Below are 17,395 nucleotides of genomic sequence, written 5' to 3'. Positions count from 1 at the left end.
AGGAACTTGCAAGAAATTTTCTTGACAATTACATATTTCTTGCGGTTGGCCGTGTTGGCAGCACATCTGAAAATATAACACAAAAAATTGTTTGGGTAGAAGAACATGATAAACGTTCCTTTTTATTAGATTTGCTCAATGCTGCAGGATTAAAAAGTGGCACACCAAGTAAGAAGGATTTAATTATAGAATGAAATTATTAAATTTATGCCCTAAGTATTATTTGAAATTTATTTTGTGCATTATTTGTTTACCAGTTTATACTTTGAACTTTCTAGCAAGAGATTCACTTACTCTTACCTTTGTGGAAACAAAGAAAGGTGCTGATGCTCTTGAACACTTCTTACAAAAGGAAGGTTATCCTGTCACCAGTATTCATGGTGATAGATCACAGAGAGAGAGAGAAGAAGCCCTGTGGTCATTTCGTTCGGGTCGTACACCCATTTTAGTTGCAACAGCTGTAAGTTCATAAAAATAATAATAAATTAATTCATATATTTTATTTAGTGATGTAAATTAAAATAAAATTTTTATTTAAAACATATTTTTATTTAATATTTATACATCAGATTAGAAAATTATTTATTTTAGTTCATTGATATATTTTCAAATAAATTTGAACAATTCCATTAGTTAAATTATATTCAGTTGTTATGAATTTACAGTAGAGCGTTGATTATCTGAAACATCAATTATCCGAAAGAATTCCAGTCGTCAAATTTAAATTTTCGCCAGTGCTGTGGTACTGCAATCTTTGGCTATGTCTTGGGCTACTCAAATATTTTACGTTTTTGATACTAAATTAACTTCTGAAGTATAATTTTTTTATTGTTTTTATATTTTTCAATATATTTATTTTGTTTGTACAAAATAAAAAAATAATTTTTAAAGATACAATAGTCTTTGTTAGGCTTAACATCAACGAAAATTCAACGCGAAGCGACACGCAATGGAGAAAAATTTCAACATGGGATAGGTTAATATATTTTTTCGCACATAATTGGTTATCCGAAATATTGATTTTCCGAACAACTGCAGTCCCCAATTGATTTGGATAACTGACGCTCTACTGTATGTTCGATACTGTACGCTCTACTGTATGCTCAATAAAATGTTTTTCTTACCAAAGCTTTAAATTAATTATGTAGTGAAGTGAAAAACCAAATTTTTAATGTTGCTTAACAAAAGCTGTAATTGCAAGCATGCATTCAAATATATTTTTTTTGTTTGTGTTAGTATTTCCTTGACACATGATAAGTAGATACATGCATTTGGTTGGATTAGAACACTACAAAATATTGAAGTACTGCAGTATATACAATAAATGTAAGCTGTTGGAATTCTGAAATAATGCATCACAAGCAGCAAGTAAAAATTAAATTCTGCATCAGACTTGATAAAAATTTTACCAAAACATTTTATTTTCTTAAAGAAGAATATAGTAATGATGTCATTTCTCTTACAAATGGTATAAGTGTTTTAAAGGAAACCACAAATTAAAAGAGGATTATTTCTACTCAGTTAAGCCTGTTTTATCAAGAAAGTAAGAAATAATTACTTAAATTTATGAAAAAGATTAAAAGTGGCTGTAGACAGTCAATAAATGATTTAGTCAACATTTTGGAAAATTTGTATAGTTCTGTAAGTGCTATTCTTCATAATAACTTGATCATTTATTACATCTGTTATCTCACTGTTTTGAGAAAATTAACAAATAGACTACTAGTTTGTCAATATTAACTTCATCTGCATAAATTACTAGTATCAACTATCAAATCAATCAGTGTATTCATAGTAATGACATGGATGCTCAGACGCTGGAAACTTTTAATTTACAATCAGCTAAGGGACTTCTAAAAATTGTTTTATACATGACTGAGTTGCACAGTTAAGCTCAAATCAGTCCAAAATGACTTGCACTTGTTTATGAAAATGACATGTGCTCTTCTGATGTCACAATAGGATGCTCTGGAAAAGCAAAAAATGAAAAGACCAAATAGTGTATGCATGACATAGACAAATTGGAAGATTTCATCAATTATATGAATTTTATTCTATCAAAAGAGATACATAAATTTAAATTTGTTGTTAAAAATCTGTTATTTAATAAATGATGAATAAATATTCTAAACTTTATGAAGAATCTTAGAGTTACATGGATTTTTTTCTTATTTATGTATTTAATTACTTATTAATCTTATAAATTTAACTATATTAAGTTCTGTTTTCAAATTACAACGTTATTTTAAAAAGATATTAAGCTTATTTATGAATGCAGTAGACCCCCTATAACGCTTAGATACGTTCCACTTTATAAGAATTTTACGTTGTAGAAATCCTTAAATATATGATCCAATCACATCCCAACACGTGTGAAGTTTACGGACTAAGGCTGTTTGAAAGGTTTTCTTCTATAAAATTAACCGATTCTAGACTAATTCGACTCAACATTTCCAAAACACGTATAATTTTTTCTGAATAATCCGTATAAACTATGCTATAAACAAAAAATTGTAGGATTACTTACCGAGTGTGCACCGTTTAACTACGCCATTGCTTAAGCTTGTTTTCGTCGCGGAGCAGTGCACCAAACGGCAGCCGCGTTTGCTGATAAATTATTTTTTTGCGAAAAATTCATTGACCTTTGGAGACATCATTAATAGAAATAATTTTTATGACTGTTGAATAAGAAATGTTTTTTTCACAAGAAATGTATAAAATTAGTGCTGTATTAGACTTACGGTACCTAATTTACATACTGTACAGACGATAGTAAACTCAACTTACTTGCCTAAACTCTCCGTAGCGTGGCGCTGGACGGCGGGAAGTATATAGGTTATGTAATTATAATAAAGTTACAATAAATTAATATATAATTATATATACAGTACGTAATTTATATATAATTAATATATAATTATAGTACATATATGTACAGTATACAATATATGTACAGTACCTAATTTATATATAATACTATACAGACGATAGCAAACTCAATTTACCCGCCTAAACTTTCCGTGGCGTGGCGCTAGATGGTGGAAAGTAGTTCGTCTGCTCATCCACTATTGGTCCAGATTCGACCAATCTTGTCACGACACGAGTCGGCGACGATGTTTTACGAGTCTCTTTATACGAATACTGCCGCAATTTTTTTGCTACATTATAGGAATTTCCGTTATAGGGGGTCAACTCTATTTTAAAATTTGAGTGATCAGAAGTGGGATGAATGGAAGCATTGCACTCCCATCTACTCTTTTTTTTCCCGAACATGTCATTATTCTTCTATTATTGATAGCCCTCTTCTGAAATTTGCCTCTCTGCATTATTGTATAATAATAAAATATTTTATCATTCAAAGAGATATAGTATAAGATTTTGGTACATATGGACATTTATGATGTAATTTCTTATTAAGAACAACAGTTTAAATGAAATTGGCCTATCATATTGTGTAATCATTTTGAATTAAGTGTTATTTGTCAATAGAAACATAATTTTAACATTTTCAAGCTGGTTTTCTGGATGTGATGCAGCATTGTCAAGAAACAAAATCCATTTTCTATTTTGGCTCATTTTCTTTTATCTTTTTCAACACTGTTATAATTTCTTACATTACCCAGGCTTTTCTGTTTGATTTCTATTTAGTTTCAAATTTTGTAAAGTACATTCTTAAAATATCTTGGTTTGGTATTTTTCTAATTACTAGAGTTTTTGTTTTCCACTTATACACATAACAGAACTGTTTAGTCAGTGTTTACTACTTTTCCATCAGAACATGATTCGTCTTTCATCTTTGTTTTGGGAGAGCAGGAAAAAAGAGTTGTTTTGTTTTCAGTCAAAATACAAGTACTTTCTGAAGAATAACTAGTAATAACAGTAGTAATATAGCAGCACAGTGTAAAGAAGCTTAAACTTCAACTGTGCTGCTATATTATTATTCTCCACGTGATTCCTCACAAACGGCTTTGAATTTGATGATTTGTCACTTTTGAAACATTTCAAGCCATCTACATGTATTTGAGGCTGTGAAATTACATCTATTAATTTTCTCATTAATAGTATTTCTCTTGTTTGTGATATTCAGTATTTTTTACTTTTTTATTTTGATGTTGATGACTTATGTGGGGCTTTATTGACACTTGGAAATTGTCTTTTCAACACAAAAAAAGATTTTTGCCTCTGCATATTGAATGCTATATACAGCAATTTCTGCAACAATGTTTCATCAATAACAATTTGATTAGTTGTGTGTTTCATACTTCCTGCCATCTTATTTCCCATGTAATAATCTGTGTGATTTTTGGTTATGGGTGCACTTAAAAAATAGGGTTTATCAAGGATATGTTGCAAATTTGAGTCATGAAAGACAGTATCACATTTTGTGTGAAGCATCACAGAGGATCAATTACAGTTAGCTGTTAAACACACTGGTCATTGCCTTCAGATTTTACTTTCAGAAATGGAATTACATTAATTAAGCAGTATCATGTGCATAACTAATAAATGTTTTTTTGCTTGCAGTGCCAATATTCAGATGTAAGTTTTGGAACTGATTTTTGTTTGGAAATGTTATCATATCAAATTTGGTGATATTTGGACTGCTGAATATTTCTCTAGACAGCATTGAATAAGGATACTTAATTACAATAATTTGTTACTTTGTATAACTACAGCAAGGTGTTTAGTGTCCATTTCCCGTTTATACTGGATCAGATGATAAACAGGTGCCATTTTAGTGTGATACCACTAAATTATCCTTGATTTCATTATTTTTCATACTGATACGGATTACTTACTGGACTTGCTGCATCATAAGTGAGTGAAGGAATTCCCAACTACTTGATATATGGTTCATTAGTAGTACTAATTTTTCATCCTACTATTAACCATTTTGATAAGGTGATGATTAGAAAGAGATCTGTCGTCGTCGTCATCATCATGTATGAATTTTTGTTTCATAATAAAATATTTCCAAAAGTTACTAACAACATTTTTTGAATTACCGTTGTGACTTATTTATTCATCTTATGTATTTATTTATGAAATTAATGTATACACAAAAATAAATAACATTTATTTGTAGCTTAAAAATAATCTTAAAGCTTGATTTGGAAGCTTAATTTTAATGATCTTAAAATAATAAAGTTTGAAATAAAAATAATTTCAGCTTCTTGGTTTAATTCTGAATTATTATAAATGCTAAACAATATAAATTGTAAAAGACATGATATACAGGGTGATTCAAAAGTTACAGAAATTTTAAAAAATTAATAACACATTAACTATTTACAGTATGATGATGCAGTTTTCACAGAAGTGGTTAGAAAAAAGTGGGATTTTTTTAATGCGTAATAAAAAATTATTTTTAATGCCAAAATAAGTTAATTTCTTGCCATAGGGTATGTTCGTAAAGTCAAATGAGTTAAACGTGTTAGTAATGAATTGTTCGAATAGTAATAGTCTCACCCAGTGTGCATGCTCTGCGGTGATGATGTTTTGAACGAAACTCTAATGAAGTTCACAAAGAAAAGAGTTAGTTTACTTTGTTAAGAAAGTGGCGCCCAACGATATCAATGTTTCTAAATCTACTCGAGTGTTTAAATTGTGAATTAAAAGGTGAAATGATTGAAATAACTGTCCACACGAAGCAATCTAAGAAAAATATTTCAGACAAGGCTGCACTAACAACATTCATATCTTTGATTTTAGAAAAATTCATTTAGTTATAAATGAATTGTTCGAAAAGTTAACTAAATAAGAATAATGATGATGTCATTCTCGTTTAACTTGTTCAACTTTACAAATGTACCCATAGATGAGACTCTAGATTTGTAAATTTGTTAAAATAAGAATAAAAAATAAAAATGTTCTTAGTGTAAGTTCTAGTAAAAACTAGAACTTACAAATTACATAATTTGTGTAATCTTATCAAGTTCCATCTATGGTAAAAAAAAATAACTGTTTTGGTACTAAAATTTTTATTATGCATAAAAAGAACCCACTTCTTTCTAAACATTTCTGTGAAAACTGCATCGTTTTACTGTAAATAGTTGATGAGTTATTAATTTTTTAAAAATGTCTGTGACATTTGAATCACCTTGTATTTTGATTATTCTTGACACTTTCTCAAACAATTTTATATTTTAGTTGAAGTTTTACATTGTAAATTTTTACTGGTATCTTTTAACTAACGTTGATTTCAAAAACAATAAATTAATTATTGAATAATTTAAATATGGTAATAATGAAGAAAAACCAACTACCAATGTGTTCTTTATTTGCCATTTTCAATTCATTGGTATTAAACTATAATTTAATCAGGGATGCACAACCTTTTTTGAAGAAGGGCCAAATTAGGATTAAGTTAATTGACTGGGGGCCGGACCTCCAAGTGATTAATGCGATGTCTGATGCAATTTGCGAGATTCTTTGTTGTATCATCATGTGGTTAAGACTGATTGTTTGAAAACACTGTCTTTTCAGGACACATCTCACTTGCGATGATAAGACACTTTTTTATCATATCGCCATCTGTGAAAGGTTTCCCATTCTTGGCTATTAAAGCAGATATTTCTAGGCTGGCTTCAACAGCCGCATCCAATTCTCCAGATTGTTTCTTGAACACATTTTGTTGGCTGATTAGTGATCGTCGTAACGATTCGATTTTCCGTTTGCGTTCCGTACCTTGCAGAAGGAAATCCTTGTGTTGGCTTTCATGATGTCGCTTCAGGTTGAATTCTTTTGGCACTGCTATTGTTCCATTGCACAAAAGGCAAATAATGCTGTTGTTCTGTTGCACAAAACAGTACTTGTTAGTCCACACTTCCACTTCTTGAAACTGATGATTCTCGCGATTGACCTTGCGTTTAATGCCCGGCGCCATACTGTTCACTCTGCAAAACAATGTCTCATTGTGCCGAAAATTCTGAGGCCCGCAACAAATCATGTTTGAGATAAGGCAAGCTAGACTACCACGTGCTTTGTTCTGTATCCACTCTGACCAAAGACTAAAGAGGCGGGGACAGAAGACTATTACGCACACGTGGCCAGGCAGGTCTTAATTCGTTCGACCCCTGTCCGGGCGTCTCCACCATTTCTCAGAATTTGTGAGTCAGATCGTCAACATGCCAGGTGCAGGACACTAATCCATCATAAATGTGGTTACCATTCTTACCTAAATTATATTTATGGCCCGTCAGTTTTACCCCCGTGTTCAGAAATGAATCAAAAGTGATTAACACAGTGCAGTGGAAAATCTGAATATTTTAAATATAATTATTAAAATTGCGATATCTCGTTTCAAATTGGCGCTAGAATCAATCTGTTTTTTTTTTTTTTCTGTCACAAATATATCACAGTTTACGACTGTTAAATTTCAAATAAAATAAAAATTAAAAATAATAATTTAATTTTAAATTTACGAAAAAAAGAATGTAAAAATAAAAGTAAATAAAAAGTTCCAATTAATTTACTACTTAAATAACCTAAATATATCTGTTTTCTTTCAAACAAAAAAAACCGCAGCTTTCTAGCTACACGGAATCATTTTACAACCCTCTTTGTTGACAAGTTTATGGCTTGACGCGGTTTGTAATAATTATTAAATCCAAAATATTTTAATGCAAATGGCTTCCTTTTAGTCGTAATGACTCTATTCCAACTACAGTATTAATTTTCTTGGTCCAACTTAATAATAATAAATTTGATGTGAAAAATTTTTTTTCTATTCTTTGTCTATGGAGAGATATTGTTGTAAATTATTGGTTTTATAGCTTTTTGTACATTCCTTTTTGAACTCTGGTTAGTTTTTTTCTAGTTTGAATGACATTAGGTTGACGAATAAGCGTCTTTTCAGAAAAGATTGATTCAAATTCGACTATACCAATCAGAATCTAGAATGTAAACAAATGCTAAAAAATCGTTATTTTCATGGTTTTTTAGCGCTATTTTCACTTATTTTTGTTATTTAACGCTATTTAGACGAATAGGCAAGTTTTCCGAAGCATAAAATTGAAGATTTTCCGCCAAAATAGAAACTTCCCAATAACATCAGAAATGACGTTCTAACATCATTTTAAAATATTCGATATCTAAATCAGAAAGTGTTAGATAGAAATAGACTTATTTATAGAACAATCCTCCATTTCTAACCTCAGGGAAAGTCATAAAACAGTTGGGTGCTAATGACTTTGTGAAAGGGAAAAAGTTTTAAACTTAAGGCTGTTATACATGGTAAGGAAATCCTTTGAGGATTAACCGTGATTTTTTTTTCTATCTATCCATTTTTAAATAAAAATAATTCTTTATACATTGGGAGATATTTTAATAAGTTTTGTAAATTACTATGTTCGATCCAGCCAGTTATATCCAAGTTTTTTTTTGTCTGTTAAGCACATCCTTTGAGGATTTCCTTACCGTGTATACCATAGAAACTTTGAAAGAAGGGATTTGGCCTGTACCGTCCGCGGGCCGCATAAACATTGATAGGGGGCCGTATGTGGCCCGCGGGCCCCAGGTTGTGCACCCCTGATTTAATATTATTTATTAACAATTCAATAGCTTAAATATTTCTTAACTATAAACATTTATCATGTAATGTATCATTCATAGAAAGTTAATTTATCATGAAAAGTAGTTTTATGAATGAACCAGGTGTTTTCTTTTTCAGAATGACTTTAAGATTTGTATTTATTACATGTGTTTTAATAACTTACTCTTTTGTTTTTTATTTATTTGTTTGATTAGCTAGATAAACTCTTGTAACTAAGTTTTCATCCTTTTCCCAATTTTTGATTTAGTTGAAACTTTACATATACATGTGTGAGATCCGACCTCAGAATAAGCCCAAACTTGTTCATTTTCCCCCTAAATTTTCGACGTATTTGAAATAAATTTGTCGCCTCCTCGTTAAAATAACATTGTTGGGAAAAAAAAGAATCAAATATCGATAGAAACTTATAGCTTCCCTCTTTAATATAAACATTCAACCCTCGAACAATGACATTCCTCTGCTGCAAGACAAAAAGTTTATAGTTAAAGTCCGAATTCATCATTTTGTTTTGGTCCCGGGAACAACTTTAACCTCCACACCTGCAGGACCAACTCTAACTCACACAATAAGGAATCACCTGACTAATTTCCCCTGCCCGAAGCTATAAAAGCGACTTCTTTCCCCCTCCTCGAGGGGAGTCTCACATCTATGGTCTGAAAGGATTAAGTCTCCGGGAATTTTTACTTTGTGCGTTGAACTCTGTGTTTACGTTGAAATCTACTAGAGGTATGGAACAAATAATTGTAAACTCTCTCTCCGCGAGTTAGGAGCTAGCGAATTTTGTAATCTTTATTTTTTGTTAATCTAATAAATCGTTGTTTCCATTGTTAAATGGTGCCCTTTTACTCGCATATTGCCTACGCCTCGTCGACAACCCCTCTCACCACCTCCACTCGATCTGAAAAAAAGAATCCCGACCCTTCGGGACTGCATTCGAAATTTAGCCATCTTGACAAGTGAGCAGGTTTAACGACCTGTAGCCGAAAAGGGAGAGTATACGGTTCCTGACCTTCCTGGCGGTTCACACATGTATTCCCAGTGAAACTATTTTTTTCTTTAGTTTGCAAACAGTTTTAGCAAAAACTTCAAAGAGAATAATGTGTGTTACATTAAATGCCAAACTAAGAAGAATTTTGATAATTCAGTGTTCCGTATATAGAACTAAAAAGTAAAATATAAATTTTCTTCAGCTTTCACAGTATTTTTTGTATTATGTGACCAAAAATAAGTGTGAGCATTCATGTTTAGAAATATTCTTTGTTACACTTTGTCAATTTTAATGGGCTTCTCATGAGCACATTGTTTTTATTTTTGGTTGCATAATACTAAGAATTTTTTTAAAACCTGAATAAAATTTATTTTTTACATTTTAGTGCATTTATATGAATAAAACATGTTTCTTTAAAATTTTTATTTTTTTGTGTTTATTAATAATCATTTTAAATCATTTATATATTTATTATTCTTTATTTTACATTGAAATATAAGATGCTTTGTTATACTTGAATATTTTTTATTTTTATTATTATAGTATTTTTTAAAAAAATTATTTGTTAATTTAGTTAGCTTAATTTTATTTATTTAATTTTTAAGGTTGCAGCAAGAGGATTAGATATTCCAAATGTAAAGCATGTGATCAATTTTGATTTGCCCAGTGATATTGAAGAATATGTGCATCGAATTGGACGTACTGGAAGAGTAGGCAATTTGGGTAAGTAATATTCATAAACTTTCAGAAATGTTTAGAATTGATCTAATTACAGTTGATCCCCCTATAACGCTGTAGATACGTTCCACTTTATAAGAATTTCATGTTGTAGGAATCCTTAAATACATGAGCCACTCACAGCCCGGCACATGTGCAGTTTACAGACTACAGCTGTTTAAAAGGTTTTCTTCCATAAAATTAATTGATTCTAGACTAATTTGACTCGAACATTTCCAAAACACATATAATTTTTGGAAATAATCTGTATAAACTGTACTATAAACAAAAAATTGTAGGATTACTTACCGAGTGTGCACCGTTCGACAATGCCATTGCTTAAGCTTGTTTTCGTTGTGGAGCAGCACACCAAATGCCGGGTGCATTTTCTGATGTTATTTTTCTGGAAAAATTCGTTGAACTTTGGAGACATCATTAATAGGAATAATTTTTATTGCCGTTGAATAAGAAATGTTTTTTCATAAGACATGTATAAAATTACAGTACTATATTAGACTTACAGTACCTAATTTATATACTGTACAGACGATAGTAAATTCAACTAACCTGCGTAAACTCTCCGTAGTGTGTAAGTAGTTCAGCTGCTCGTCCACTATTGGTCCAGATTCGATCAATCCTGTCGCGACATGAGTTGGTGATGACGTTTTACAGCATTTTACGAGTCTCTTTTAGTGTCTTTGTATGAATACGGTTGCAATATTTTCGCCGAGATATACGAATTTACATTATATGAACCCACGTTATAGGGGGTCGACTGTATATAATTTTAATGATTTTGTTAATTTATATTATGTATTTGTAATTTATTTTGTTGATTTTTATTGTATATATATATTTTTTTTTATGATAGAAGCACAAAAATATATTTTGTATAATTACAAGAATTATTCAAATATTTTTAGTTGAATAACTAGTAGTTTGTAGTTTTAATTTCTCACCATTTGCTATTTATTAACATGATATATCAAAAACAATGATAGTTTATATCAAAACGATACTTTTCTGCTAATTATTTGTGTCAGTTAAGATGAGAACTCATTTATATTGTCCTGAAAAGAACAACTAGAGTTCACAATAAAAATTACCATATTTACTCACTTATAAGACGATCTTGCATATAGGACGAGGCATGATTTTAAAGATAAAAATAAAGAAAATTAGATTTATTAATACAATTTAATTTTATTTCGTTTAATCACAGATATAATATTAAATGCACTTAAATGCACACATTGTCCTGCAAAAATTACTGGTATTTTAAACTTTAAGGAAAAATCTTGTAAAATTGACAACATAATTTGTTCATGTAAAGTTGGACAATCGGGACCTTTTTTATCAATTCTTAACAGTCGGATCCATTCTCTGGCAATTACACTTTTGGGTTTCTCTGAATTCTGATTTCCAAATAATCATCTGTTTTCATGTGGGAATGGATTAAAACTTATATCGGGCTCCCATGTGCTTTTGGAATTTCAAATTGGAATTCAATTCAAAAGGTCTGCTTTTCCTATTGTTGTTCATCTTTACTCCTGACAATACACAAGAATGATTGAAATGACCTAGATAAAATACTTTTGTTTTTACACATTAGAGAGTGAGCATCTGGTAAAAAATGCAAATACACTGTTTACAAAAATTATTGCAAAAAACGCAAAGATTCCTTCACTCACGTGTATAGGATGACCTAGGTTTTTGAAGCAGTGAAAAATGAATAAAAACCTCATCTTGTATGTGAGTAAATACGGTATTCCTTTGATGACCATAAAATATATGAAGCCCATTTTCATTATCAAATGAATGCAGTTTATAACATAGTCACTCTTCTGGTATGTCAATTCTTTGAAATACACCCTTGGATTACCCAATTACAGCAATATGGTTAAAGTTCTTGTTTATTTACTGATAAATTGTAATTAAAGTTTGGTTAGCATCATATTACAAAAAAATGAATGAACTTTTTAGAATCTGATAACATGGAATGAAAATTCAGATTTGAAATCAGTTTTATAGAACAAATACGTTAGAATTAATATGAACAAAATGTTACATATTAAAGTAACAACATAAGAATATGTGTAAACAGTGGAGGCATACACCACAATCATTAAAAATGAGATGCAAAAATAAAAATTGGGTGTTAAAATGCACAGAAAGATATCAAAAACAGTTCTGATTACTTTTCATGTACTTTCTTTTGTGTCAATGCAAACTACTTTAGAAATACAGAAAATGGAACAAACCTTTTTAAAAATTTTTTAAATTTCAATGGGTGTGTAATTAATCTAAAATTGTGAAAGTATCAGCATTACTTCAGTCTGTCTTTACCAATACTTCTTTGTTCTTCTTTGATCCACAATAACAGTTGATAATCAAAGGCTTCTTTATTTTATTAGATGGTGTCAACTTATACTTTCCTTCCAGAAACTATTCTATGTATTGTGTCATACTTTGTCTTTAAAGGATTTAGTGACTGAAACATTGAATACCTACATAACTGAGAGGTCATGTCTCTAGATATAATAACTATGCCAGTGTTCATTTTTTTTATCCTATTCTTCACTCTATCAATGAAGTGTCTTTGAAAAGTATCCAGTATAAACATAGCTTTAAGCTCCAACAGTGTATTTGGATGATGATATTGGACTGAATTCAACCACTCCAGCACCAGTCATTACTCATCCATGATGTTGGGTACAATGAACAATCATTTCTATTGGAAGATCTTTGCACGATGTTTTCTGCTTCACTATCACATAATGTGGTAATTTTTTCCATATCTTGTAACTGCTAACCTGACAATTACTCTTAACTTTTTATTTTCTGTTGTCTTCACATGAACAGATTTAGCACCACTTTTGGTAAGATTCAAGCTCCAAATGAGGATTTTTGACCCCCCTGAATTGTAGATCCATTTGTACAAACAGAAAAGTCAAAGGATTTATACTTTGACTTTGATTTTTACATATTTACCTGTACATGTGACCCTTTGCTAGATATTCACCTCCAAAGGTCAGTTTTTAACATGTATCAGTATACTGCCTATTCTCCATACTTGGTGTTGTCAAGGCTCTCTATCACTCACCTTGACCAATGCTTCACATGTAGTCACACATTTATCACTTGCATCTCATTGCTTGGTGGGCGACCCCAACACTCCCCTAAAACTATATAACATTATGTACTCCACAAAACAGTAAAGTGGGCTTTTCAAAGCCAGCATAGTTATGGGTTAACAGTTAAATGTGATAGTCTTAGCAGAGCAGCACGATTTGCAATCTTGCACAACCCAATTTTGGGGGCTGTATCTCACAAAGGGTAGCTTGTAGAGGTATGGTCCCTTTTGACTTTTTTGTTCCTATAGGTATGCTCTACAGCTCTGATAAGGTCCCAAATCTCTCATTCAGAGCTTGAATTGAACTCCACTTCCTTCTACTGTTAAGTTTGTAGTCATATAAAAATAAATAGATTCATCAGTATTGCAGATTTGTGCTGTTATCTTAGGTGAATCACATGGTATAGTATGTAATCAGTTTGTCTGTGAAGTCATTTGGAAGCTCTGTTCAAGAGTTTTTTTCTGAATTTTAGATTTTACAGCTTCATAAACTATTGCACATCAAGCTGTCCTAAACTAATAGAAAACAAGTATAAAATAATAGATTTTGTTGCAATTTCTTTAACACGTGGTATCATATCAGTAAAAAATAACTAACCTGGTTATATTCAGTGTTCTTGTGATATTCAATGTTTTCAGGAAGATTACTAATCTACTTACTGGAAAGCTTTGTGAGCACTTTTCCCACATGTACTACACAGTCTTTTCATAGAGTTTCTTGTGTCCAGTTTTCAGACTCCTAAAAGCTTAAAATGGCATACTTCAGCTTTTAAATTTCATATTTTCTCAATCACAGATTCTTTTTTATTAATGCCCAAATTGTGTGGCTGCAACACAATTGTTTGTTGTTTCACTGTAGCTAAAAATTATTCTTTTGAAAATTTGTTGAAACTTTTTTATTATATTATTTTGTACACCATATGTTTCAATTGAAGCAGATCAATTCAAAAATTTCCATTTTCATTTGGTTAAATAAAATAGAAACTTCCTCACAACTGTTAAAATTTAGTATTCTGGCACCAAACTTTCCTGATGAGCAGGCAGCAAATGTAAGTTTTGTCAATGTTGATTGCTGGATCCCAAATACCTTTCAAATAGTCATAAAATCATAAAAAGTTTATTGCATATTATGTTAAATTTGCATTTGGTTTACATAATTTTATTATAAAACACTCATAGTTTTGATATATTTTAACAATCATATTCATATATACATTCTCTGAAAGAACATAACTTTTATACCCAATTTTTACATTGAAATGTATTTTAGGTTTGGCAACTTCTTTCTTTAATGAAAAAAATCGTAATATGGCATTGGATTTGGTTGAACTTATAACTGAAACTAAACAAGAACTTCCAGAATGGTTAGCATCTGTGGCAAAAGAATTGCAGACTGAACACCGTGCTAATAATCAGAGGCGATGTGGAAGAAGGTAAGTATTTAATTAATTGTTGTTACAACTATTTAATTATATTAAAATCATTTTATTTATTTTAAAATTCAGATATGGAGCAGGAGGCTTTGGATCTCGTGACTATCGACAATTTGGACGAGAACGTACAAATTTGAATAGAAATTTGGGACCAAACAATTATACTTCTGGATTTAATTATGGAAACAACCACTTTCTGGGTACCTACAGAGGTAACTATGGAGGTAACTATAGTCCAGTGACAGACTGGTGGGGAGGTAACTAAATTTAAATTAAAGCCACTGGTAGTAGTGTTTGCTGCATCATCTTTTACAAATTCTATAGTGGCATAAACAAAACAACAAAAAGCACTAAATTTTTTCTATATACTGCACAAAACACTGAATCTATTCAAGCATTCTTACCAATATTTTGCATCTCCAATTGTTCATTAAATATAATTGCATTTGAAATATGGATGTAAGAGATGCATTATTCATTTGTATCTAATATTTCTCAATAGAATACAAATTCAATATATAATTGTGAAAGAAAGTTTTTCTTTCTTAAAAATGGAACACTATTTTTTATGGAAACTGTTGCCAGTGGCCAGTTATTTATAAGTTTGGTAACTGTTTAATGAAATATATCATATTTATGTTTTTTTGTCCCCATTGCTGCACTTGGTGCTTATTGTAATGATATACAAATGGCATTTAATATCTTCAAAGATCAATTTAATAATGTAACAACACCCAGTTGAATTTTAACAGTTTGCCATTTTAAGAACTAAGAGGAAGGAAAAAATAAGGGTAGTAATTTCTAAAAGTTTTAGATTTAGAAAACATACACATAAAAATGAGTTTTGTCTGATAAATTGTTTCTGGATGGGTTTGATGTTATATACATAGAAACCCTTAGTAAAGAGACCAAATAATTGAATACTACTGGCAGTAGCATTTTATCTCAGCATTATCCCAGCACTGAATCTCATAAATAAATTTATTTAATAAGCCAGTAAATTATTAAATAATTGAAAATAATTTTATTCATATGCTTTGTTTTACTTAACCCAAAGGGTTTCTTTTCCTTAGTGTGTATATGTGATAGTTGACAGATTCAAAATTGTAACAGTATTTTGGGCATTGAGCCTTGTTTAATGCGGGTATATACATATACATATATATATTTATATATATATATTAACAGGTTTTTTTATTTACTAAAGTGTTGATTTTTCTTCCCTAAATGTTGTTTCATAACTATTACTAATGATATGTTCTTGATACATCAGATGTCAATTGTATATTGTCTTAATTTTGGTTCTATTATGTTTGTTTATAACAAAGAGCATATCAATTTTATTTATATGTCAAATGATCTGTCATTGGGCACATTTTCTACATAAACTAGTTTTTCTCATAGTTATGCTCATCAAAGTATTACAGAGCGATATGATGATAATATTTGAATTGTTAATTTCATTAATGTAAATTCACTAGTCCTATATAGTTCACCCAATTTACTCTCACCTGAGAGAAATTTTGCACTGCCACAATTTCTTTTCACCGTGTGTATGTGTGTATGTATGTGTGTATGATTTGTTTTGCTTTTGAAAGCAAAACTAGAAAATAATTGTAACTGAACCAACAGCCTTTGTTTATACATGAGCATGCAGCAAGGGGACCCAAATATTATATTATCATCTATATGCAAATGTAATCATGTAGGCTTCATGTAGTTTGCTTGGTAGTTTTGTGGGTTTAAAAAATGTTATTGTAGTTTTTTGCCGTCCCAAAGGGCAAGACAATGGAATCTAAAGGTAGTGAATTTGTTGATTTATACTATGCCAGAGTGATGTTAAGTAATATATTTATATTATGGGCATTATATCATCATTATTATTGCAAGAAATAAATGCTTGTAAGTTTCAATTTTTAATGAAAGTAACTGATGTTAACTAATGTTATTAGAATTTAGAATTAGAATTTTGACATCACTTTGGCATTTATTATTTGATTTGTGAGAGAAATACTTAATCACTCCATTTAAGTCCAAACAGATATTTCATGTTTATTTATTTCTATTATATAAAAATTCAAAATTTATTTACAATAAAATATACAACAAAATATTCTTTATCTTACAAAACTTATAGCAACAAATACAATAAAAATTAGTTTCCATCTTATGACTATATGAGTACGAAGATTTCATTACTTAAAAGATGGAAAATTTCGTATTTCTGTCACAGTGATTGAATAATAGAGCAGCAGAAGCAGACAGATCTTTGTGGAGTTAAAACAAAACGAAGCCTATGTAGAGATCTTTCCTCTCTTGCAAAGGTGCACTATTATTTGGATTGACTGCCACACAGCTGTAGATCAAAATGTTTCATTTTGGATTTATTAGTCTTTTATTAGTTATTGATGATTTTAACATTCCCTCTTGTAAAAAAAATTTAAAAAAGCGATAGTTTATCTTGAGTGAAGAATAAATGTTTTTCCTGCCACAGCTGCAGAGACCTTCCATGTGTTATTTTTCTTCCTTTCAAATAATTATGCGTGAAAATAATTTATTGCTAATTCAGA

The 17,395-nt window shown here is 30.4% G+C and overlaps 1 protein-coding gene across 2 annotated transcripts in view; it reads left to right on the top strand.

Moving 5' to 3' along the window:
* Positions 1-17,113, top strand: part of LOC111612820 (ATP-dependent RNA helicase DDX3Y-like) — a 66,733-nt gene extending 49,620 nt beyond the window's left edge. The window contains exons 8-12 of one of the 2 annotated variants that reach the window (XM_023354078.1): positions 3-168; positions 279-460; positions 10,148-10,265; positions 14,663-14,825; positions 14,898-17,113. In XM_023354078.1, coding sequence (XP_023209846.1) covers positions 3-168; positions 279-460; positions 10,148-10,265; positions 14,663-14,825; positions 14,898-15,090 — 822 coding nt within the window. In that variant the 3' untranslated portion in view covers positions 15,091-17,113. Of the gene's footprint in view, positions 1-2; positions 169-257; positions 461-10,147; positions 10,266-14,662; positions 14,826-14,897 lie in introns of both variants that reach the window. The other variant, XM_023354076.1, reaches the window with a different exon arrangement.
* Positions 17,114-17,395: the final 282 nt, after the last annotated feature.

Source organism: Centruroides sculpturatus, unplaced genomic scaffold (assembly GCF_000671375.1).
Source record: "Centruroides sculpturatus isolate CEXI.00-Female unplaced genomic scaffold, Cexi_2.0 scaffold1448, whole genome shotgun sequence".
Taxonomy (NCBI): Eukaryota; Metazoa; Arthropoda; class Arachnida; order Scorpiones; family Buthidae; genus Centruroides; species Centruroides sculpturatus.
The sequence above is the reverse complement of the archived record's forward strand: the minus strand, read 5'-3'. Positions and strand labels throughout refer to the sequence as shown.